Genomic DNA, 26,304 nt, shown 5'->3' on the forward strand with positions numbered 1-26,304 from the left:
CTGAATATCGTTTAGAATGAGTTTGTTTCAGTCCAACTGCCAATGTCTGGGCTTCTACTTAAGGTGCGTTGAGATCCTGTGTTGTGATATCCTCTCAACCGAATTATGATGCTCTTTATATTCAGCTAAATGAGTTTTTTTGCGTCTTGTGCTTTGCTTTTAAGAGTTTGCTGACAAATTTGAACTGATCGTATCGAAAATAGTTTTTTTATTGTTTAGAGATACTTGTGTTCTATTTGCGAAATGCTGGTACTCAGTCCAAGGGTGGCAAACTTCCACCTATTACGTCACAATTCTTACCATCTGGTGCCTGGTGCAACCAACGTCTGTCCAAAATGTGAAGAGGTATATCCATACACCACTGACCTTGCCGCTCATTTGGTAACGCATTCCGTTCAAACACCAGGACCAAAAGTTGCCAAAGAGATAATGAGAAATGGTCGAGCGGGCGATTTTGTGTGCGAGTTGTGCGGGAACTGGTTTTGTCGATACGTGTACTACGAGAACCACATTATGCGTCACAGGTCAGGTGAGATCACGATAATCATTGAAAATTACTGCGTCTAATTGCTGTCGAACGCAGTCTTCATTTTTGAGTGATCTCAATTGCTCTCACTCCGAAATAAAGTTTGTTGCTAAAATAAAAGCTTTATAAGGGCCTGATAGCTGAGTGGTTAATGGCTGAGTGGAGTGGCTAATGGCAAATAGATTATGACCCCTTGTAGATATTGACCCTCTAAACTTCGGTTTTTATGCCTTTACAATGATATACATAAATTGTATTGGTAGCCACATTAGGCTAAACAACAAACCATTTTCTGTACTAAAACAAAAAACCATTTTCTGTACTAAAACAACAATAGTTTGCTCACTTATGATAATCAAAGCAAAATTTTGTTCATGGGGGAGAGGGAGACAGTTCGATACTTGTTTTGAATTGATCGCTCTTAATTAATCAGACGTTTCACAATGATATCACGATAGAGATTCAACCTTTTGTGTACAAAAAAAAATCAATTTAACTTCAGAACAAATTTATTGCTGTCTTTAATCACTGCCGCCTCATTGACCTTAGAGAATTCTTGTTGAAAACACTTGATTCTGAACATTATTAATGCATCTCTAAATTCATAACAGCTCTCACATCACACAGTAAATCAATATTATTATAGCTGCGAAGCTGTAAGCTGAGCGTAGCTATATTGCGGTGCTCTTGGTTTTTTTTTGTTTCGTCGTCTGACGCTTTATTTTCGTTTTACATTTGTTCTAGAACATTCTGTCTCGTCACTGCTTAAATGGCTTTTTCGCGCTTGATTTCACGCTTTCTGCGTGACCTAAATTGCGGTTATTCAGAAACAGAATCTGTTCCTAAAACAAAGTTGATTGTAAGAAAAGATTGTATGGTCCGACAGCCGAGTGGTTAAGGCGACTGGCTGTTAATCCGGAGATCGCCGGTTCGAGACGCGACAGGGAAACTTTTTTTGCACCCAAAAACAACCTCCTTTGAAATAAACTTGTAAGTTTTATAGGCGGCGGCGATAACTATTATCAACTCACTTCTGTATCTTTTTCCATCTGTATTTTACGGCACGCAAGTCTATTTCGCAGCTATTCCGGCAATCTGCCGGCTATGTTTGTTTAGTAGATTGATGATAAATAATATTACTTATCTATCATCAATCATTTTTATAGTGGAGGACAAAAATTATAGTGTAGAGGATACAATTACAAAGTTTACCATGATGATAGAATCTGGTTTGTATATGGCTAATCCCCAACTTGTAGGGAATGAGATGGTAAAGGGTTGGGTTACAATTCAAAAAGAATAGGAACCTAGACAGGCAAATGAATTAGTTCGTGAATTCCCAAATAAGAACTGTGACCAGAATGCGATAATCTTGTGATTGACAATAGCATTATAGGCAACCTTGAAATTGACAAATCCATTCCTATCGACTGCGCACACCATGCGTATCGAGGGTCCAGCAACAACAAGACGATTAGCTTTCTGAATTTGTATGACCCAAAAAATCCAAACGAACCAACAACGTGCTCAAGCGTAGTAGTAAATCTTCCTTTGGAAATTTCTAGGAACAAATAATAAATAGTTAACGAGAAAATCAAGACAATTGACGATTAACTGTGATAGGTTTTTGAATAAAGATTATGAAAGATTTTTTGATCTTAATATCTTCAATATTTCCAATGACAACGTTGTCAACAGATTTCAAAGAAATCTTAAGGAAGCAGCAGAAAATAACAGGAACCATTAGATGCTTATAAATGAAGTAAGAAACTCTGAGAAAATGAAGCCCAAAATTTTTTCTTTGAGAGTTATTGTTGATTACGTAACCGCAACAAAAAAAATTGTTGCCTGTTGATCTATCGTTTCTCTACACTTGGGCAATTCCAAGGTCCCCAGTTTCCAATGCAGATGTCCGGTGCATTCAATTCTGAACCAACAAGTTTTTTATATCACTATGCAACAAAAAAAGGACTGTCATGATGCTATTAGCGCACTGGGGAGAAATTAATTAATCGTCAATCGATCATTCCTGCACGGTCTGTTAAAGAATCAAGCTCTTTCATTGTTCTTGGTTTAAATTTTCGTGTAAACTGTTGCATCAAAATATGTTAACAAATTACAAAAAAAATCAAAATGTTTGTTTGAAAAAATATTCAACCATTGATTCCCTATTATTTTGCACACAATTCACTAGAAACAAATTCAGGACAAGTTGCAGCAGTGGCCATTCTTGGCTTATCAACAAGTTTTGATTCCATCAAATAGAAAATTTGGGAATCAAGTTTGAAAACTAAGTTTTAATGGAAGCTCAAAAAATTAACTAAAATCTTCCCTACGAGCCGCCGACAATCTGTTATCCTCCGAGACTGCATATCACACGAACTTACGCTTCATTGAGTGGTACCACAAAGAAGAGTACTTATCACGATCGTTTTTAATCTATACATTAAAGATATGTCAACAGTTGACAATGAAACTGGACTTTTATAATATGCTGAAGATACGGTTATTTTAGACAAAAAGTTAAATCTATGCAAGATATTAAGACAGTCGGAATATACTCCCGGTTTTTTGCAAACAAAGGATTACAATGCTTCTTGAAAATATAAAAAAATCAATTACGACCTGCTTTTTCAGCGTCATCTGGACGTCCATTGATCATTTGGAGTTTTCAAAATTTTCCTGGAACCTAATTTTTCTTTACAAAAACTCGAAACTCATTTGTGAGATTGGCGCTAATCCATCCGATTAGAATGAATTAACAAGTGCAATTAAAATCAAACCAGACAAAATATTTCCGAGCAACATAGAATTTCTTCTGCGTTTTTAACTTGAACCCTTTTTTGTGTTCAACTTTCTGGTTCAAAATGGCGTGACTTTAAATTTAGGAAAATGTTTTAGACTTACTTTTTGCTGGGTTGATGTATAAAAACGTGTAAAGGCAATGCTTTTTCTTAGAAATTTACGACAAATATTAAATTTAGCTAACTTTTTTTTGTTGAATATTAGTCATAAGTATTTTTTTTATTATTTACACTGTCGGATTAATATCAGTTATATACTCGTTGATATTTAGCTCGGAACTGTGTTGCTTTTTTCAAGTTTTTTTAAAAGAAAATAGCACAAAGCTAAATTGAAAAGTCCTGCTTTTTGTCTGGCCATTTGACTCTGTCCTAGAAAACGATATAAAGAGGCAAGGATCGAAATGCAATCAGTTCCTGAGCAATCTTTTGCAGCCTTAGTATTCTCTAAGTGTGCGGTTCACGGAAACTGTTGCGAAGACATAAATTTATGGTGTGAAGAGTGGTTCGTAAGAGTTTGACCCCACCCACTCTTCCACCCTCCTCCACCTTATTTCACCCGTAACCCTGAACACTCGACCCTACCCCTTCAATTAATATCAATTAAGCTTAAGCTATCCTCACTTAGCCTGCGCTATATACTCTCCCAGCCAACCGCTTGCCAGTCTTTTGAGAGACATTCGCCCAACGTTAGTCGGTTATTTTTATAGTATAATAAAGTCAATCAATTTTTTTCATATAAGGTAATTTTCTTAAATAATTTGAGCTTTTGGTTTGCAGACAGAGGAAGCTGGACTGCCCTGGATGCGAAAAGAGTTTTCTCAATCGACAGCATCTAAAATATCACAAGAGCAAGTGTGAATCAATAAAAGGGATGGTAGAGAAGCAGCCGACTCGAAGCAAGAACGAAGTCAAATGTATATACTGCAGTGAGATGTTTTCTGGTGCGAAGACATTAGGGCTGCACGCAAAGAAGAAGCATAAATGCTACATTTCGGTGATTTTTTTCTGAGTTTAGGCTATCATTTGTTGCACTGGTAAACAAAAGTAACCGTTCAATTAGCAAAGTTACATAGTAAACTGCCCGTGTTTGAAGAGCATTTTCAGTGACAGTTTTATCTCAAATTTTTTATGAATCAACTGTAAATCAATAGAATTTTAGTTTTTATAAATTCTGGAAAAAGGCGATTTGCTTGCGGAGCAAATCCAGAAAGAAATCTGCCCACTTCTCCGTAAAAAGGATCTAGTTGAGTTCCACAAGAAATCTACTGTATTCATCTTTAGATCCACACATTTGAAGCAACGTTATGACTTCAAGAATTTAATCATTTCGTTAGACAGATTTCATATGCCATTTTCCAGAATTTGGCACATAAAGTTCTTTTGATTAATATAAAATCTAGGGAGAACTGAAATAGGAATTTTACTGAAAATGATTTTCAACAACAGGAGCTTGACTTTTGCTATTTTATCGTTTTCTTTTAAAAATGTTTTTACACTAACAGCAGGGATGAAAATGTTATTCTTGTTACTTGAACAGAAGTAAAGAAATTATGTCCGAAACTGAGAATTAAAATCTTTGAAATCGTTTTTAATTTTCTTAAATGCTGCTTATATGAACAATGGAATGTTTGCTCAATAAAGTAAGAAATTTCTAAAGAAGTCAGTGACAGTGGAAATTTAAAATCAGGATTATAATTCTTGTTTGATTTTAATAGCCCCCTCCCCCTCATACGAGCCGGATATTATAGCGATCCTATTTCCAGGACTCATAGACGAGGACTCATAAAACTCTCAATTTAGCAATATCGTAGAAAATTTTCAATAACTTATGGTTTGAATGTCTGCGACACTATCTTCCGACTCTTTTCATTTGAGTTCTTTTTGATTTAGAAATGATCGTTCATGCTCATTGCTGACAAGTAATGATTCTAATGGCTTTGACACAACGAGTTTTCATAATGTTACTCTATTGGTATTTCTTCATGGTTTCGATTCTTTTTGAAGTCTTGTCATATTACCACATCAGTGACGTATCCAGTTGGTGTTGAAAAGAGGCTCAATTGAACATATGCAGATTTTTTGAATGATTTGTTTTTTAATGGCATCGATGGTTTCATCGAATTTTTAATTGAATTTCTGGTTTTTGCCGGTACATGTAGCTCTTGTTTTGTTCATAAGATATATTCCTATTAATGACAGGTTTCATTAGCATTAGCTTCGTTTTGACGTATAATTGAAATTTTTTATGCCGTCAAATGACAGCTAATGGTTTTTAATTGTTTGAATTTTGTTCCTTTTCAGTAAATTCAAATTTTTTGTGAACTATACACCTTTCTGTTCGTTTTGCCTACCTGAGTATTAACCCCATCAATGGAAGGTCCCATTCAGTATTCAGGGATCAAAGCTTCAACTTCTCTGTGACTTTCATTTTATAACCGATGTTTGATTACTTTGACACCCGGGGGTTTTCTTAAAAGTTGTAGATGGTCAAAATGCTTTCAATTCTTTTAACGTATACCCTTTAAGAAAAGGTTCGATTGAATCCTAAGTTTTTTACTAACCAAAATTAAATACATCAAACAATAAACTGAATCATTTAAAAATTCAGTTGATATCTAAGATTTTAACAGCTTCAATACTTAGAGTTTTCTTAAGTTGCTTGTAATTTTTTAAGTGTTTCTGTTTCTGCAGTTATTGTGCAGTCCTGTCCCATTATTTCTTTTCCAGCAAGGATGGGTGCAATTGTTTTCCCAAGGAAATATATGCAAATCCGTCAAGAATTTGTTAGTGTAAAAATGATTTGTATGACTTATATTTTTTTTTAATTCAGAAATTTATGGTTTTTTGAGGTTGGCCCCTTTTTTTCTTATTTTTGTCAACTTGTTGTCCAATCAGGGACCAGTGACATCTGCGTTGCTGTTAGGAACGAGTGATTTTGTTTTCTTGGAGGTTTTATCTGATGGCATTTTGACTTCGTTACTAAGCGATCTTAAAATTAGATTTTGAGTTTCCGGCTTAAAAATGTTTTTTTTTAATTTTTGTTCTCTTGTAGTCTTCCTATTGGCAGGTTTCGGACTGTTCAAACCTTTTTTCAATAGGTAGATAGTTAAGTAGAAATATTGATGAGTGGAGTGGGAACATTTTGTGCAAACGCACATTACCGAGCCTCCTTGTTATATCTGTATTCCAAGCTGAAAAGCGTAATGGTAGTTCTGTCTGGCAGTTTTTTTTTGAAATTTTGTTGAATAATTGGTTTTAATTTTAAGTGGTTTTTGCGAAACAAAATAATTGAATTAGGACAAAATCTGGCACGTTTTTGTCCATTTTTTGAAGTTTGACCTTTCTGTTCCTATGGTTTCAGGACAATTTTTTCGTTTAATCTTTATTTTAGACTTTTTTATGGGTGATTTTTTTAAGATCATACTTAAGTGGTAAGAAGACCAAATTTTACAGAATAAAGGATACATTTTTTGTATTCTTTGGTCAGGTTTTTCATTCTTTGTTCCAATCGGCTTCAAACCATTAGTGAACGTTTAAGGAAACAGTATTCCAAGAAGCAAAATTTTTTTCGGACAAACATCTTTAAGTGCCTTGGTTGATCTCTACCTGTCCTCGGAGGAAAATTGCTGTCAATCGCGTTTTTCTACTGTCTTGTTTTGTCATGGAGTCTATTTTTTTTTCAAATTAAAGGGATATAAGGTTTTTGAAAAGATCTGCTTGAAATATTTATCTTCCAACCTCTATACAATTTTGCAGCTCAATTCCATCTCTGGAATCAGTTTGCCGTTGAAAATTTAAACCGGTTTTGCTAATAGTGAATTTTCATCATGGCGTAACAATTATTCGTTTTGACGTTTTACTTTTTGCTGTTGTTTTACTTTCAATATTATAATATAATGTTTATCCTGGCTTCTTTGTCATTTTAACTTCTCAAGTACCACAGCAAAGCTGATCACTATCGGATACAATTGCAAGCCTTATTCAATTAAATTTGTTTACTATCGACATACTGCTAATTGAACGTTGGCCTCCCCCATCTGTGGTGTCTTTTTAATACCTTTGAAGTTTCTTTAAAACGACCATTTTTTTCTGAAACAAAGTGACTGAAGTGACTTATTTAATCTGAATAAGCGTACTTAAAGAAACAATATCATAGCTTTTGCCCTTAACTGGAGGCAGTTTAAAGGGACCAGTTGACCTAATAGAGTCCTCGCTTGTGCTATATATGATATTTGAAAAAACAAACATTTTTATTTTTTGTACTCTACTGTAACAATAAACCAGCAATCGTCATTTTTTTTTATTAGTTTGCATTTTTAGAGCAAGTAGTGGCGCTGCCCTGGAGAGGGTTTTAGTTTGATGTACAAAATTTACTCAAATGTAGCGCGTCATTGATGTCTTACTTTTTAATTGATTTTAATTTGAGCTGTTTTTACGAAGGAAGATAATTGAATTGAGTCAAACTTTGGCACGTCTTTGTCCTTTTTTGAAGTTTGACTTTTCTGTTCCTTTGGTTTCAGGACAATTTTTTTGTTTAATCTTTAATTTAGACTGTTTTTTGGGTGATTGTTCTAAGATCATAATTAAGTGGTAAGAAGACCAACTTTCACAGAATGAATGATACAATTCTTTTAATCAGGTTTTTCATTTTTTGTTCCAATCGGCTTTAAACCATTAGTGAACGTTTGATGAAACAGTATTTCAAGAAGCAATTTTTTTTAGGACAAACATCTTCAATAAGTGCCTTGGTTGATCTCTACCTGTCCTCGGAGGAATATTGCTGTCAATCGCGTTTTTCTAATGTCTTGTATTGTCTTGGAGTCTATTGTTTTTTTTTCAAATTAAAGGGATATAAGGTTTTTGAAATGATCTGCTTGAGATATTTATCTGGCAACCTCTATAAAATTTTGCAACTCGATACCATCTCTGGAAACAATTTGCCGTTGAATTTTAAACCGGTTTTGGTAATGGTGAATCTTCATCATGGCGTAACAATTATTCGTTTTGACGTTTTACTTTTTTGCTGTTGTTTTACTTTCAATATTATAAAATAATGTGTATCCTGGCTTCTTTGTCATTTTAACTTCTCAAGTACGACAGCAAAGCTGATCACTATCGGGTACAATTGCATGCCCTATTCCATTGAATTCGTTTACCATCGACATACTGCTAATTGAACTTTGGCCTCCCCCCATCTGTGGTGTCTTTTCAATACCTTTGAAGTTTCCCTAATACGACCATGTTCTTTTTTTCTGAAACAAAGTGACTGAAGCGACTTATTTAATCTGAGTATGCGTACTTAAAGAAACAATATCATAGCTTTTGCCCTTAACTGGAGGCAGTTTAAAGGGACCAGTTGACCTAATAGAGTCCTCGCTTGTGCTATATATATGTGAAAAAACAAACATTTTTACATTTTGTACTCGACTGTAACAATAAACCAGCAATCGTCATTTTTTATTAGTTTGCATGTTTAGAGCAAGTAGTGGCGCTGCCCTGGAGAGGGTTTTAATTTGATGTACAAAATTTACTCAAATGTAGCGCGTCATTGATGTCTTACTTTTTAATTGATTTTAATTTGAGCTGTTTTTACGAAGGAAGATAATTGAATTGAGTCAAACTTTGGCTCGTCTTTGTCCTTTTTTGAAGTTTGACTTTTCTGTTCCTTTGGTTTCAGGACAATTTTTTTGTTTAATCTTTAATTTAGACTTTTTAGTCGTGATTGCTTTAAGATCATAATTGAGTGGTAGGAAGACCAACTTTCACAGAATAAATGATAAAATTTTTTTAATCAGGTTTTTCATTTTTTGTTCCAATCGGCTTTAAACCATTAGTGAACGTTTGATGAAACAGTATTTCAAGAAGCAAGAGTTTTTGCACAAACATCTTTAATAAGTGCCATGGTTGATCTCTACCTGTCCTGGGAGGAATATTGCTTTCAAGCGCTTTTTCCTACTGCCTTGTGTTGTCTTAGAGTCTAATGTGTTTTTGCAAAATGAAAGTCATTGAAGATTTTTGAAATGATCTGTTTCAATTTTTTATATGGCAACCTCTATAAAATTTTGCAACTCAATTCTATCGCTGGAAACATTTTGTTAAAATTTTAACCCGTTTTGGTAACGGTGAATCTTCATCAAGGCGCAACAACTATCCGTTTTTAAATTCTAATTTTTGCTGTTGTTTTACTTTCAATAATATCATAAAATGTGTATCCTGGCTTCTTTGTCATTTAAACTTCTCAAGTACGACAGCAAAGCTGATCACTATCGGGTACAATTGCATGCCTATTTCCATTGAATTCGTTTACTCTCGACATACTGCTAATTGAACTTTGGCCTCCCCCATCTGTGGTGTCTTTTTAATACCTTTGAAGTTTCTTTAATACGACCAAGTTCTTTATTTTTCTGCAACAAAGTGACTGAAGTGACTTATTTAATCTGAATAAGCGTATTTAAAGAAACAATATCATAGCTTTTGCCCTTAACTGGAGGCAGTTTAAAGGGACCAGTTGACCTAATAGAGTCCTCGCTTGTGCTATATATGATATGTGAAAAACAAACATTTTAACATTTTGTACTCAACTGTAACAATTAACTAGCAATCGTCGTTTTTTATTAGTTTGCATGTTTAAAGCATGTAGTGGCGCTGCCCCGGAAAGGGTTTTAATTTGATGTACAAAATTTACTCAAATTTAGCGCGTCATTGATGTCTTACTTTTTAATTGATTTTAGTTTGAGCTGTTTTTACGAAGGAAGATAATTGAATTAAGTCAATTTTTGTCCTTTTTTGAAGTTTGACCTTTCTGTTCCTATGGTTTCAGGACAAATTTTTTGTTTAATTTTTAATTTTGACTTTTTAGTCGTGATTGCTCTAAGATCATAATTAAGTGGTAAGAAGACCAACTTTCACAGAATAAATGATATATTTTTTTAATCAGGTTTTTCATTGTTTGTTCCAATCGGCTTTAAACCATTAGTGAACGTTTGATGAAACAGTATTTCAAGAAGCAAAAGTTTTTGCACAAACATCTTTAATAAGTGCCATGGTTGATCTCTACCTGTCCTGGGAGGAATATTGCTGTCCAGTGCTTTTTTCTACTGTCTTGTGTTGTCTTAGAGTCTAATGTGTTTTTGCAAAATTAAAGTCATTGAAGATTTTTGAAATGATCTGTCTCAATTTTTTATATGGCAACCTCTATAAAATTTTGCAACTCATTTCTATCGCTGGAAACATTTTGTTGAAATTTTAACCCGTTTTGGTAATGGTGAATCTTCATCAAGGCGCAACAACTATCCGTTTTTAAGTTCAAATTTTTGCTGTTGTTTTACTTTCAATAATATCATAAAATGTGTATCCTGGCTTTTTTGTCATTTAAACTTCTCCAGTACGACAGCAAAGCTGATCACTATCGGGTACAATTGCATGCCCTATTCCATCGTTTACTATCGACATACTGCTAATTGAACTTTGGCCTCCCCCATCTGTGGTGGCTTTTTAATACCTTTGAAGTTTCTTTAATACGATCATGTTATTTATTTTTCTGCAACAAAGTGACTGAAGTGACTTATTTAATCTGAATAAGCGTACTTAAAGAAACAATGTCATAGCTTTTGCCCTTCACTGGAGGCAGTTTAAAGGGACCAGTTGACCTAATAGAGTCCTCGCTTGTGCTATATATGATATGTGAAAAATTAAACATTTTAACATTTTGTACTCAACAGTAGCAATAAACTAGCAATCGTCATTTTTTTTTAGTTTGCATGTTTAGAGCAATTAGTGGCGCTGCCCTTGAGAGGGTTTTAGTTTGGTGTACAAAATTTACTCAAATGTAGCGCGTCATTGATGTCTTACTTTTTAATTGATTTCAATTTGAGCTGTTTTTACGACGGAAGATAATTGAATTAAGTCAAACTTTGTCCTTTTTTGAAGTTTGACATTACTGTTCCGATGGGTTCTGGACAATTTTTTTGTTTAATTTTTAATTTAGACTTTTTAGGGGTGATTGCTCTAAGATCATAATTAAGTGGTAAGAAGACCAACTTTCACAGAATAATTGATACAGTTTTTTTAATCCGATTTTTCATTTTTTGTTCCAATCGGCTTGAAACCATTATCGAACGTTTGATGAAACAGTATTTCAAGAAGCAAAAGTTTTTGCACAAACATCTTTAATAAGTGCCATGGTTGATCTCTACCTGTCCTGGGAGGAATATTGCTGTCAAGAGATTTTTTCTACTGTCTTCTGTTGTCTTAGAGTCTGATGTGTTTCTGCAAAATTAAAGTCATTGAAGATTTTTGAAATGATCTGTCTGAAGTTTTTATACGGCAACCTCTATAAATTTTTGCAACTCAATTCTATCGCTGGAAACAATTTGTGTTGTTGAAATTTTAGCCCGTTTTGGTAATGGTGAATCTTCATCCAGGCGCAACAACTATCCGTTTTTAAGTTCTAATTTTTGCTGTTGTTTTACTTTCAATAATATCATAAAATGTGTATCCTGGCTGTTTTGTCATTTAAACGTCTCAAGTACGACAGCAAAGCTGATCCTTATCTGGTACAATTGCATGCCCTATTCCATTGAATTCGTTTACTATCGACATACTGCTGATTGAACTTTGGCCTCCCCCATCTGTCGTGTCTTTTTAATACCTTTGAAGTTTCTTTAATACGACAGTGTTCTTTTATTTTTCTGCAACAAAGTGACTGGAGTGACTTATTTTATCTGAATAAGCGTACTTAAGGAAACAATATCATAGCTTTTCACCTTAACTGGAGGCAGTTTAAAGGGACCAGTTGACCTAATGGAGTCCTCGCTTGTGCTATATATGATATGTGAAAAAACAAACATTTTAACATTTTGTACTCAACAGTAACAATAAACTAGCAATCGTCATTTTTTCTTAGTTTGCATATTTAGAGCAAGTAGTGGCGCTGCCCTGGAGAGGGTTTTAGTTTGGTGTACAAAATTTACTCAAATGTAGCGCGTCATTGATGTCTTACTTTTTATTTGATTTTAATTTGAGCTGTTTTTACGAAGGAAGATAATTGAATTAAGTCAAACTTTGTCCTTTTTTGAAGTTTGACTTTTCTGTTCCTATGGTTTCAGGACAATTTTTTTGTTTAATTTTTAATTTAGACTTTTTAGGGGTGATTGCTCTAAGATCATAATTAAGTGGTAAGAAGACCAACTTTCACAGAATAAATGATGTATTTTTTTAATCAGGTTTTTCATTGTTTGTTCCAATCGGCTTTAAACCATTAGTGAACGTTTGATGAAACAGTATTTCAAGAAGCAAAAGTTTTTGCACAAACATCTTTAATAAGTGCCATGGTTGATCTCTACCTGTCCTGGGAGGAATATTGCTGTCCAGTGCTTTTTTCTACTGTCTTGTGTTGTCTTAGAGTCTAATGTGTTTTTGCAAAATTAAAGTCATTGAAGATTTTTGAAATGATCTGTCTCAATTTTTTATATGGCAACCTCTATAAAATTTTGCAACTCATTTCTATCGCTGGAAACATTTTGTTGAAATTTTAACCCGTTTTGGTAATGGTGAATCTTCATCAAGGCGCAACAACTATCCGTTTTTAAGTTCAAATTTTTGCTGTTGTTTTACTTTCAATAATATCATAAAATGTGTATCCTGGCTTCTTTGTCATTTAAACTTCTCCAGTACGACAGCAAAGCTGATCACTATCGGGTACAATTGCATGCCCTATTCCATCGTTTACTATCGACATACTGCTAATTGAACTTTGGCCTCCCCCATCTGTGGTGGCTTTTTAATACCTTTGAAGTTTCTTTAATACGATCATGTTATTTATTTTTCTGCAACAACGTGACTGAAGTGACTTATTTAATCTGAATAAGCGTACTTAAAGAAACAATGTCATAGCTTTTGCCCTTAACTGGAGGCAGTTTAAAGGGACCAGTTGACCTAATAGAGTCCTCGCTTGTGCTATATATGATATGTGAAAAATTAAACATTTTAACATTTTGTACTCAACAGTAGCAATAAACTAGCAATCGTCATTTTTTTTTAGTTTGCATGTTTAGAGCAATTAGTGGCGCTGCCCTTGAGAGGGTTTTAGTTTGGTGTACAAAATTTACTCAAATGTAGCGCGTCATTGATGTCTTACTTTTTAATTGATTTCAATTTGAGCTGTTTTTACGACGGAAGATAATTGAATTAAGTCAAACTTTGTCCTTTTTTGAAGTTTGACATTACTGTTCCGATGGGTTCTGGACAATTTTTTTGTTTAATTTTTAATTTAGACTTTTTAGGGGTGATTGCTCTAAGATCATAATTAAGTGGTAAGAAGACCAACTTTCACAGAATAATTGATACAGTTTTTTTAATCCGATTTTTCATTTTTTGTTCCAATCGGCTTGAAACCATTATCGAACGTTTGATGAAACAGTATTTCAAGAAGCAAAAGTTTTTGCACAAACATCTTTAATAAGTGCCATGGTTGATCTCTACCTGTCCTGGGAGGAATATTGCTGTCAAGAGATTTTTTCTACTGTCTTCTGTTGTCTTAGAGTCTGATGTGTTTCTGCAAAATTAAAGTCATTGAAGATTTTTGAAATGATCTGTCTGAAGTTTTTATACGGCATCCTCTATAAAATTTTGCAACTCAATTCTATTGCTGGAAACAATTTGTTGAAATTTTAACCCGTTTTGGTAATGGTGAATATTCATCAAGGCGCAACAATTATCCGTTTTTAAGTTCTAATTTTTGCTGTTGTTTTTTTTCCATAATATCATATAATGTGTATCCTGGCTTCTTTGTCATTTAAACTTCTCAAGTACGACAGCAAAGCTGATCACTATCGGGTAAAATTGCATGTCCTATTCCATTGAATTCGATTACTATCGACATACTGCTAATTGAACTTTGGCCTCCCCCATCTGTGGTGTCTTTTTAATACCTTTAAAGTTCCTTTAATACGACCATGTTCTTTATTTTTCTGCAACAAAGTGACTGAACTGACTTATTTTTATCTAAATAAGCGTGCTCAAAGAAACAATATCATAACTTTTGCCCTTAACTGGAGGCAGTTTAAAAGGGAACTGTTGACCTTATAGAGTCCTCGCTTGTGCTGTATTTGATATTTGAAAAAACAAACATTTTAACATTTTGTACTCAACTGAAACAGTAAACCAGCAATCGTCATTTTTTATTAGTTTGTATGTTTAGAGCAAGTAATTGCGCTGCACTGGAGAGGGTTTTAGTTAGGTGTACAAGATTTACTCAATGTAGCGCGTCATTAATGTCTTACTTTTTAATTGATTTTAGTTTGAGCTGTTTTTACGAAAGAAGATAATTGAATTCAGTCAAACTTTGGCACGTCTTTGTCCTTTTTTGATGTTGGACCTTTCTGTTCCTATGGCTTCAGGAAATTTTTTTCATTTAATCTTTAATTAAGACTTTTTATGGGTGATTGTTCTAAGATCATAATTAAGTGGTAAGAAGACCAACTTTCACAGAATAAATGATACAATTTTTTTAAATCAGGTTTTTCATTTCTTGTTCCAATCGGCTTTAAACCATTAGTGAACGTTTGATGAAACAGTTTTTCAAGAAGCAAAATTTTTTTGGGATAAACATCTTTAATAAGTGCCTTGGTTGATCTCTACCTGTCCTCGGAGGAATTTAGCTGTCAATCGCGTTTTTCTAATATCATGTTTTGTCTTGGAGTCTATTGTTTTTGCCAAAATAAAGTGATATAAGGTTTTTGAAATGATCTGCTTGAAATTTTTATCTTCCAACCTCCATACAATTTTGCAACTCAATTGCATCTCTGGAATCAGTTTGCCGTTGAATTTTCAACCGGTTTTGGTAATAGTGAATCTTCATCATGGCGCAACAATTATTCGTTTTGAAAGTTTAACTATTGCTGATATTTTACTTTCAATAATATCGTATAATGTGTATCCTGGCTTCTTTGTCATTCGAACTTCTCAAGTACGTCAACAAAGCTGATCACTATCGGGTACAATTGCATACCATATTCCATTGAATGTGGTAACTATCAACATACTGCTAATTGAACTTTGGCCTACTTCATCTGTGGTGTCTTTTTAATACCTTTGAAGTTCCTTTAATACGGCCATGTTCTATATTTTTCTGCAACAAAGTGACTGAACTGACTGATTTAATCTAAATAAGCGTACTTAAGGAAACAATATCATGACTTTTGCCCTTAACTGGAGGCAGTTTCAAAGGGAACAGTTGACCTTATAGAGTCCTCGCTTGTGCTATATATGATATGTGAAAAAACAAACATTTTGTACTCAACTGTAAAAATAAACCAGCAATCGTCATTTTTTATTAGTTTGCATGTTTAGAGCAAGTAGTGGCGCTGCCCTGGAGAGGGTTTTAGTTGGGTGTACAATATTTACTCAATGTAGCGCGTCATTAATGTCTTACTTTTTAATTGATTTTGTTTGAGCTGTTTTTACGAAAGAAGATAATTGAATTCAGTCAAATTTAGGCACGTCTTTGTCCATTTTTTGAAGTTGGACCTTTCTGTTCCTATGGTTTCAGGACATTTTTTTCATTTAATCTTTAATTAGACTTTTTTATGGGTGATTGTTCTAAGATCATAATTAAGTGGTAAGAAGACCAACTTTCACAGAATAAATGATACAATTTGTTTAAATCAGGTTTTTCATTTTTTGTTCCAATCGGTTTTAAACCATTAGTGAACGTTTGATGAAACAGTATTTCAAGAAGCAACATTTTTTTGGGACAAATATCTTTAATAAGTGCCTTGGTTGATCTCTACCTGTCCTCGGAGGAATTTTGCTGTCAATCGCGTTCTAATGTCATGTTTTGTCTTGGAGTCTATTGTATATGAGGTTTTTGAAATGATCTGCTCGAAATTTTTATCTTCCAACCTCTATAAAGTTTTGCAACTCAATTGCATCTCTGGAATCAGTTTGCCGTTGAATTTTTAACCGGTTTTGGTAATAGTGAATCTTCATCATGGCGCAACAATTATTCGTTTTGAAAGTTTAGCTATTGCTGTTATTTTTCAATAATATCGTATAATGTGTATCCTGGCTTCTTTGTCATTCGAACTTCTCAAGTACGTCAACAAAGCTGATCACTATCGGGTAGAATTGCATACCATATTCCATTGAATATGGTAACTATCGACATACTGCTAATTGAACTTTGGCCTACTTCATCTGTGGTGTCTTTTTAATACCTTTGAAGTTCCTTTAATACGGCCATGTTCTATATTTTTCTGCAACAAAGTGACTGAACTGACTTATTTAATCTAAATAAGCGTACTTAAGGAAACAATATCATAACTTTTGCCCTTAACTGGAGGCAGTTTAAAAGGGAACAGTTGACCTTATAGAGTCCTCGCTTGTGCTATATATGATATGTGAAAAAACAAACATTTTGTACTCATCTGTAACAATAAACCAGCAATCGTAATTTTTTATTAGTTTGCATGTTTAGAGCAAGCAGTTGCGCTGCCCTGGAGAGGGTTTTAGTTTGGTGTACAAAGTTTACTCAAGTGTAGCGCGTCATTGATGTCTTACTTTTTAATTGATTTTAAATTGAGCTGTTTTTACGAAAGAAGATAATTGAATTAAGTCAAACTTTGGCACGTCTTTGTCCTTTTTTGAAGTTTGACTTTTCTGTTCCTTTGGTTTCAGGACAATTTTTTTCATTTAATCTTTAATTAAGACTTTTTTTTGGGTGATTGTTCTAAGATCATAATTAAGTGGTAAGAAGACCAACTTTCACAGAATAAATGATACAATTTTTTTAAATCAGGGTTTTCATTTTTTGTTCCAATCGGCTTTAAACCATTAGTGAACGTTTGATGAAACAGTATTTCAAGCAAATTTTTTTGGGACGAACATCTTTAATAAGTGCCTTGGTTGATCTCTACCTGTCCTCGGAGGAAAATTGCTGTCAATCGCGTTTTTCTACTGTCTTGTTTTGTCATGGAGTCTATTGTTTTTTTTTCAAATTAAAGGGTTATAAGTTTTTTGAAATGATCTGCTTGAAATATTTATCTTCCAACCTCTATAAAATTTTGCAACTCAATTCCATCTCTGGAATCAATTTGCCGTTGAATTTTAAACTGGTTTTGGTAATAATGAATCTTCATCATGGCGCAACAATTATTCGTTTTGAAAGTTTAATTATTGCTGTTATTTTACTTTCAATAATATCATATAATCTCTCTCTCTGTCGGGTAGCGAGTCATTGATGTCTTACTTTTTAATTGATTTTAAATTGAGCTGTTTTTACGAAAGAAGATAATTGAATTAAGTCAAACTTTGGCACGTCTTTGTCTTTTTTTGAAGTTTGACCTTTCTGTTCCTATGGTCTCAGGACAATTTTTTCGTTTAATCTTTAATTTAGACTTTTTATGGATGATTGTTCTAAGATCATACTTAAGTGGTAAGAAGACCAACTTTCACAGAATAAATGATACATTTTTTTTAAATCAGGCTTTTCATTTTTTGTTCCAATCGGTTTTAAACCATTAGTGAACGTTTGATGAAATAGTATTTCAAGAAGCAAAATTTAGAACAAATATCTTTAATAAGTGCTACGGTTGATCTCTATTTTTCCTCGGAGGAATATTGCTGTCAAGCGCGTTTTTCTACTGTCTGGATCTGTCTTGGAGTCTGTTGTGTTCTTACTAAATTAAAGTCATTCAAGATTTTTGAATTCATCTGCCTGAATTTTTTATATGGCAACCTCTATAAAATTTTGCAACTCAATTCTATCGCTGGAAACAATTTGTTGTTGAAATTTAAACCGGTTTTGGTATTGGTGAATCTTCATCATGGCGTAACAATTATTCGTTTTGAAGTTCTAATTTTTTCTGTTGTTTTACTTTCAATTATATCATATAATGTGTATCCTGGCTTCTTTGTCATTTAAACTTTTCAAGTACGACAACAAAGCTGATCACTATCGGGTACAATTGCATGCCCTATTCCATTGAATGTGGTAACTATCGACACACTGCTAATTGAACTTTGGCCTCCTCCACCTGTGGTGTCTTTTTAATACCTCTGAAGTTCCTTTAATACGGCCATGTTCTATATTTTTCTGCAACAAAGTGACTGAAGTGACTTATTTAATCTGAATAACCGTTCTTAAAGAAACAATATCATAGCTTTTGCCCTTAACTGGAGGCAGTTTAAAGGGACCAGTTGACCTAATCGAGTCCTCGCTTGTGCTATAAATGATATGTGAAAAACAAACATTTTTAAATTTTGTACTTAAATGTAACAATAAACCAGCAATCGTCATTTTTTATAAGTTTGCATTCTTGAAGCAATTATTGGCGCTGCCATGGAGAGGGTTTTAGTTTGGTGTACCAAGTTTACTCAAATGTAGCGCGTCATGAATTTCTTACTTTTAAATTGATTTTAATTTGAGCTGTTTATACGAAAGAAGATAATTGAAATTAGTTAAACTTTGGCACGTCTGAGTCCGTTTTTTGAAGCTAGACTTTTCTGTTCCTATGGTCTCCGGACAATTTTTTCGTTTAATCTTTTATTTAGACTTTTTATAGGTGATTGTTCTAAGATCATACTTAAGTGGTAAGAAGCCCAACTTTCACAGAATAAATGATAATTTTTTCAAATCAGGTTTTTCTTTTTTTGTTCCAATCGGTTTCAAACCATTAGTGAACGTTTGATGAAACAGTATTTCAAGAAGCAAAATTTTTTTGGGACTTAAAGAAACAATATCATAACTTTTCCCCTTAACTGGAGGCAGTTTAAAGGGACCAGTTGACCTAATAGAGTCTTCGTTTGTGCTATATATGATATGTGAAAATTTAAACATTTTAACATTTTGTACTCAACAGTAACAATAAACTAGCAATCGTCTTTTTTTTTTAGTTTGCATGTTTAGAGCAATTAGTGGCGCTGCCCTTGAGAGGGTTTTAGTTTGGTGTACAAAATTTACTCAAATGTAGCGCGTCATTAATGTCTTACTTTTTAATTGATTTTAATTTGAGATGTTTTTACGAAAGAATATAATTGTATTAAGTCAAGCTTTGGTACGTCTTTGTCCATTTTTGAAGTTTGACCTTTCTGTTCCTGTGGTTTCAGGACAATTTTTTTGTTTAATCTTCAATTTAGACTTTTAATTGTGTGATTATTCTAGGATCATACTTAAGTGGTAAGAAGACCAACTTTCACAGAATAAATGATACAATTTTTTTTCAATCAGGTTTTCCATTTTTCGTTCCCATTTTTTAAACCATTAGTGAACGTTTAATGAAACAGTAGTTCAAGAAGCAGACTTTTTTGGGACAAACATCTCTAATAAGTGCCATGGTTGATCTCTACATGTCCTCGGAGGAATATTGCTGTCAAGCGCGTTTTTCTACTGTCTTCTTTTGTCTTGGAGTCTGTTGTGTTTTTGCTAAATTAAAGTTATTTAAGATTTTTAAATTGATCTGCCTGAATTTTTATATCGCAACCTCTATAAAATTTTGCAACTCAATTCTATCGCTGGAATCAATTTGTTGTTGAAATTTAAACCATTTTGGTAATGGTGAATTTTCATCATGGCGCAACAATTATTCGTTTTGAATTTTTAATTTTTGCTGTTTTTGCTGTTGTTATACTTTCAATAATATCATAAGGTGTATCCTGTCTTCTTTGTCATTTAAACTTCTCAAGTACGACAACAAAGTTGATCACTATGGGGTACAATTGCATGCCCTATTCCATTGAATTTGGTTACTATCGACATACTGCTAATTGAATTTTGGCCTCCCCATATGTGGTGTTTTTTTAATACCTTTGAAGTTCCTTTAATACGGCCATGTGCTATATTTTTCTGCAACAAAGTGACTGAACTGACTTATTTAATCTGAATAAGCGTACTTTAAGAATCAATATCATAACTTTTGCCCTTAACTGGAGGCAGTTTAAAGGGACCAGTTGACCTAATGGAATCTTCGCTTGTGCTATATATGATATGTGAAAAAAAACAAACATCTCTACATTTTGTACTCAACTGAAACAAAAAAAACCGGCAATCGTCATTTTTTATTAGGTTGCATGTTTAGAGAAAGTAGTGGCGCTGGCCTGGAGAGGTTTTAGTTTGGTGTTCAAAATTTACTCAAAATTAGCGCGTCATTAATGTCTTACTTTTAATTGAATTTAATTTGAGCTGTTTTTACGAAAGCAGATAATTGAATTAAGTCAAACTTTGGCACGTCTTTGTCCCTTTTTTGAGGTTTGACCTTTCTGTTCCTGTGGTTTCAGGACAATTTTTTCGTTTAATCTTTAATTTAGACTTTTTTATGGGTGGTTGTTCTCAAATTATACTGAGGTGATAAGAAGACCAACTTTCACAGAATAAATGATACATTTTCTTTAAATCAGGTTTTTCATTTTTTCCAATCGTCTTTAAACTATTATTGAACGTTTGATGAAACAGTATTTCAAGAAGCAAAATTTTTTGTGGGACAAACATCTTTAATAAGTGCCATGGTTGATCTCTACTTGTCCTCGGAGGAATATTGCTGTCAATCGCGTTTTTCTAATGTCTTGTTTTGTCTTGGAGTCTATTGTTTTTGCCATAATAAAGTGATATAAGGTTTTTGAAATGATCTGCTTGAAATATTTATCTTCCAACCTCTATAAAATTTTGCAACTCAATTCCATCGGGAACAATTTGCCGTTGAATTTTAAACCGGTTTTGTTAATAGTGAATCTTCATCATGGCGCAACAATTATTCGTTTTGAAAGTTTAATTATTGCTGTTGTTTTACTTTCAATAATATCATATAATCTCTATCTCTCTGTCGGGTACAATTGCATGCCGTATTGCATTGAAGTTGGTTACTATTGACATACTGCTAATTGAACTTTGGCCTCCCCATCTGTAATGTCTTTTTAACCCCTTAAAAGTTTCTTTAATACGACCAGGTTCTTTATTTTTCTGCAACAAAGTGACTGATGTGACTCATTTAATCTGAATAAGCGTACTTAAAGAAACAATATCATAGCTTTTGCCCTTAACTGGAGGCAGTTTAAACGGGACCAGTTGACCTAATAAAGTCCTCGCTTGTGCTATATATGATATGTGAAAAAACAAACATTTTTACATTTTGTACTCAACTGTAACAATAAACCAGCAATTGTCATTTTTTAGTATTATTTGCTTGTTTAGAGCAAGAAGTGGCGCTGCCCTGGAGAGAGTTGCCCTTTGGTGTACAAGAGTTACTCAAATGTAGCCCGACATTATCGTCTTCATCACTGGGCACAGAAGTGTCCCATTTGCAAGAAGAGTGTTCGTCATCTAAGTGAGAGGCTATCCCAACTTCACAGAATTAGGTTTGCATCTCTGTTTGGACTTCTTTCTAAACGTATTTGCACCTGTAGTTGAGTTATAAATTATGTATGTTTTATAGACCAATTATCCGTCCTCACAGTTACTATTTTTGCTGACGACCTTTACTTGTTAATGGCTTTTACGTCATCAATCATTTTTGCCGCCATAATTTTGAGATGAACTTTTGCATTTTCTCTTCTTCAGTTACGGAATCGTGATTAGTTTTATAATTTGCTGCTGGCAATTATGAATTTGTGATCTATTTTATTAATCTCTTCAATTCTCAACAACTTTATTCTTTTTTAATGAAAGACAAGAATATTCTTGGCAATAGATAGTAAGTATGGCCGCCGTGATAGTATTTAAATTTGTGATGCTCCAGCCAATGACAGACAGTACTGTTCTCACTGAATTCTAAAGGCTGCTCAATTAACTTAATTTCGTAAATGTTGCCATCTACCAATGCTTCAATGCTGCACTTTATCAGCCATGAAACGATAGCTAATAATGAAAGCCAACTGCTCTTATTGCAGTAATTGATACCTGTGGGGCACGTAATGTCCAAAGTAAATAGCATTTGGCAATGTAGAAAGAAGCATAATTGTAATCACATTGACAACACGGTGACCTGTTTTTAACCCCTTATATTTTAACCCCTGTATCATTTAACCCCTCAATAATTTAACCCCTATATTGTTTCAGCCCGATTTTAAACGTCCTATAATTGAGGATAATTAGATCTCAAATCAATTCTATCTAGTTTAATATATACTTTTCACACCTCAGTCATTTCACCCACATTTTAATCTGTAAACTTATGGCTCATAATTGTCAGGGAAATAAAGCTAACGACTCCAGAGTTAAAAACAAAACTATTACAGTTAGCGATTTAATTATCTCATCTAGTCTCTAATGGGTCAATTAAAAGTAATTGAAAAGTGGATGGAACTCAAGAACATTTCTTGTTTCATTGCATCGTGAAATCAGCATAATGACTGCCAACTTTGAGTTTACCCTTTCTGCCAAAAGAGATATTGGTTGTAGAAGGCCATGAGTTTTACGGTAAAGGATGGTAAAGTGGATGGAACTCTAGAACAATTCTTGTTTCATTGCATCGTGAAATCAGCATAATGACTGCCGACTTTGAGTTTACCCTTTCTGCCAAAAACGATTTTGGTTGTTTATCACTGCCGGCATTGGTTGTATGTAAGTTTATCACTGCCGGGAATTGCTCAAAATATCAAAGCTACAAGTGCCGCGTTTCCGCATTTACACCATGTGACCAACTTTTTCGCGTTAATGGTGAGCACAATCATAATGCTTCTATTGGAAAGCCGGCCACACGAAAAGTTATGAAAGAGATCAGAGCCCTAAGGGAAAACCTAACGACCGAAGCACCCGTAGCTTCCACAATTCTACCATTAACCGGCGCTCTCTCGACAGTATTAACCGGAGCTCTCTCGTCAAAACCCAATTTAATTCAAACATCGCAGCGTTTAAAATGTATCAAAGTTTGAAAGGAAATGTGCGGAACTTAATGGAGATACACAGGGAAGGAACTCATTCATTTTTTTGGGGATTTTTTCAGTTTGGCTTAGTTGTGTATTCGAACTATCTTTGTGTTTAATTGTTTTCGTGTCAAATAAATTTGAAATCAATCTGAATATATTTGAGTTGGCGCCCTCCTTGTGTCCTCACGGAGTTACATCGAAGCTTCATATCGGGACTTATTGGGGATTTTGCTTCCTGGCGTTAATCCTATGATGGGACCCCTGTTTGGGAACACAGTTTTGCAACATTTAGATATAAAACTTGCATAGCATAGCTGCTAGCAAAAATATCAATCTGGGTTTCCTTGAAAATTCTATTGAACACACGGTTAAATTTTGTTTTCATTTGCTAATTTATGCCTGCTCAGAAAAGAGGTTTTAAAGTTTATCTTACATTCTTTCCCTTGAAAAGTACCGTTTCTTCCGTCTTCTAGACTAGGAAAATCTTTGTACTTTTTTGATTCAAACCAAAGTGCAACAAAAAGAAGGCGGAATTGTCAAGTACTCTAAAAAGCCGCTTCGTCATTATTCTTCGATTTAAAACGAGCGCAAATTGTACAATGCCGCAATCTTGAAGGACAGTAGTTTTGTGTTGTTTAAGTCCTTTGAATTTTAGCTTTACTTGTTGTTCTTTTGGACGCCGAATTAGATGAAAGATTTCGGTGTTAAACCGATTTCGGGGTGAATAAATTGCGGGCTTAAATGACTGAGGGGGGATTGTATACGGGCTTTAATTATAGGGGTGAAAATAGGTGGAACCATCTAAATGAATAAGTTAGAAATGAAACAAGAAATAAATGATGCAACAAAATGATTCATGGCTTCATTGAAGTACCCATAACCCGCCGGTTATGGGTTGTAGCCCCCCATTCCCCATAACCCCGCTTTCAAGTACCCATATAACACAATAGGTTTGTCGGGTGCAATTTGTTGACTGAGTTGTGCAGGGGTCAGTTTTATTCTTATTGGAATTTTACTCTTCGTTCATTCGAGTAAGTTTTGGTCACACATGTCATGTGGCCTCAGTCTCAATATGGCTTTCACTTACTTTAATGGGAGTTGTTTAGGTCAGCTGAGGATAGCTCACTTTAATGGACAGTTATTTGAGGACAGTTCAGACTAATTCTTTTAAATGGAGTTAAGATATCAGCACAACTTACCAAAAGACTAATTTTATGTTTTTTGTTTACAGATATTTTTGTAAGCAATTTGCCCTCAATTTTATTCGGCACAACAATTTCTGATGACCCGAGGAACATAGGGGGGTATACGTTACAAGTCCACTCAGATTGGACTCTAATGGGAAAGACCCCAGAGTCCATCTATTTTGTTCAGAATTTTTCCGAGTCTGTTCGTGTTCCATTGTCTTTCGAATTATATACATCGTGTTGTTGAGCAGTTTTGCCGACGTTTGGGTTTACTTGTTTTTTTTCAAGCAAGTGTTTTTGCAAAATTACATCCAGGATTTCCAAATCATGTATTTCCATGATTTGCGACTAGTTTTAATTGCCTTTTTACCTAAAGTTTTCACTCACGCTTTTTTTCACTTTTCTTTTTACTGTAAGTTAGTTTTTAATTGGTCATGTTGATAAAACATGAGAAGCACAATAGATGTCGAAAGACTTGAACGCAAATTTAATCTGCATTTGTACTGGAAAATTTTTTGTTCCTGTGATATTTAATTTTGCGATTTTTAAGCAGTTAGTAAAAAAAGACTGTTCATATTCAAAAACTTTTAAGTTTGTGATACAACTTTGTTTAGTTTCTCTAAACAATATGGCGACGATCATTATAGCTCATATGATAGCTGTATTCGACCGCTAAGTATAAAAAATACGTAATTGTTTCAAATTTAAGTTTGAGTTTCACGCCAAAAGATTTCACGCGTATGCAGCTATTTTGTCCCTGAGATGACGACCCTTTCTGATACACAAATTTTGAATGAGCTGTCCAGGAAACAGGATCTGATTACTAGGTTGTTAGAACTGTTTCCTTACCCCCTCAAAAAAATTGGCAGTTAATTGCTCACAAACGAAGTTTATAGCAGTTATATTAGTCCTGTTGTCTTTTTTATGCAATTTTTCGCTTTTGGAGACGTGAATTCATGGTGTGAAGGGCGGTTCTTAGAAATTGACACCGCACGCATGCCCACTATAGCTTTTTTTCGCACTATTTTTGTATAGTCTATAAAGATGTACGTTGTGAAGTTTGAATTAAATTTTTTGATCCCATTATAAAGGAGAAGTATCAATTGTGGATGACCATTGTCAACTGGGGGAAAGGAAGCAGCTCCAGAGTCTTTGCAGATGATTTGAGGTGAGGATAAATTGCGTAGGATACGAGATAAATCAAATCCGAATGGAAAAGTTGAGTCTATCTGAACAATGAAGTAAAGTGGGTCTGTTGCTTGTAAGTTGACATATCCCGATGTCTGTCGTCTTCCCACCTGTCGAAATAAAACAAGATGGATCGTGTGCGTCTGTGCGTAGCACATTATGTTTCAGCATGAGTCTCAGTGTTGCAAACACAATCATTAATTTCTGTCAGAGAAACAGTTGGAATTATCCGAAAGCAACTTTCTTGAACCAAAAATATGCCGTGTTTTTCCGACAGACAATAACGAAAACTTTTTAACACATTCTAGAAAGAAAAGTTGTACATTTTGAAAGACGCAGACACAGACAAAACTCACAAAAGCTTACATCACACACACACACACACACTACACACACACAAATACAAACCTTAACACCAAGAGACAATTTGAAAATTTTCTTTTTGGCAACTGATCTTTACTCAAGGCTCGTCACCGTCCAATTTAAGTCTTCTTAGTTTTTTTTCCAAATAATTAGGTGTGGTCTATTTCAAGCAATTGCATCAGTAATCGTAGTTCTGACACTAAACCTTGAAATGAAGTTTTTCGGAAACTTTTGTCGTTTTCGGTGTCCATGAGATGAGCATAACGAAACAATTTTTTTAAATTTTTTTTTGTGGAAATGTGTAACCAGCGAGATCTAAAAAACATAATTTTGGATTTTGGTCGTGGACGGACTTAAAGCCAAAATTCGTAATTTTCAG

At 34.1% G+C, this 26,304-nt stretch overlaps 2 protein-coding genes across 2 annotated transcripts in view; one reads left to right on the forward strand and one right to left on the reverse strand.

Moving 5' to 3' along the window:
• The window catches only part of LOC142341826 (uncharacterized), a 78,884-nt gene that overhangs the window by 2,392 nt on the left and 50,188 nt on the right, over positions 1 to 26,304 (forward strand). The window contains exons 3-6 of the mRNA XM_075393077.1: positions 32 to 63; positions 220 to 524; positions 4,108 to 4,324; positions 21,515 to 21,678. Coding sequence (XP_075249192.1) covers positions 32 to 63; positions 220 to 524; positions 4,108 to 4,324; positions 21,515 to 21,678 — 718 coding nt within the window. The remainder of the gene's footprint in view (positions 1 to 31; positions 64 to 219; positions 525 to 4,107; positions 4,325 to 21,514; positions 21,679 to 26,304) is intronic.
• Positions 25,424 to 26,304, reverse strand: part of LOC142341827 (trimethylamine monooxygenase-like) — a 28,249-nt gene continuing 27,368 nt past the window's right edge. The window contains exon 6 of the mRNA XM_075393078.1: positions 25,424 to 25,672. Within this exon, the coding sequence (XP_075249193.1) occupies positions 25,600 to 25,672 (73 nt within the window). The 3' untranslated portion in view covers positions 25,424 to 25,599. The remainder of the gene's footprint in view (positions 25,673 to 26,304) is intronic.

The sequence above is a fragment of the Convolutriloba macropyga genome, chromosome 6 (genome assembly GCF_964194025.1).
Source record: "Convolutriloba macropyga chromosome 6, txConMacr16.3, whole genome shotgun sequence".
Classification (NCBI taxonomy): Eukaryota; Metazoa; Xenacoelomorpha; order Acoela; family Convolutidae; genus Convolutriloba; species Convolutriloba macropyga.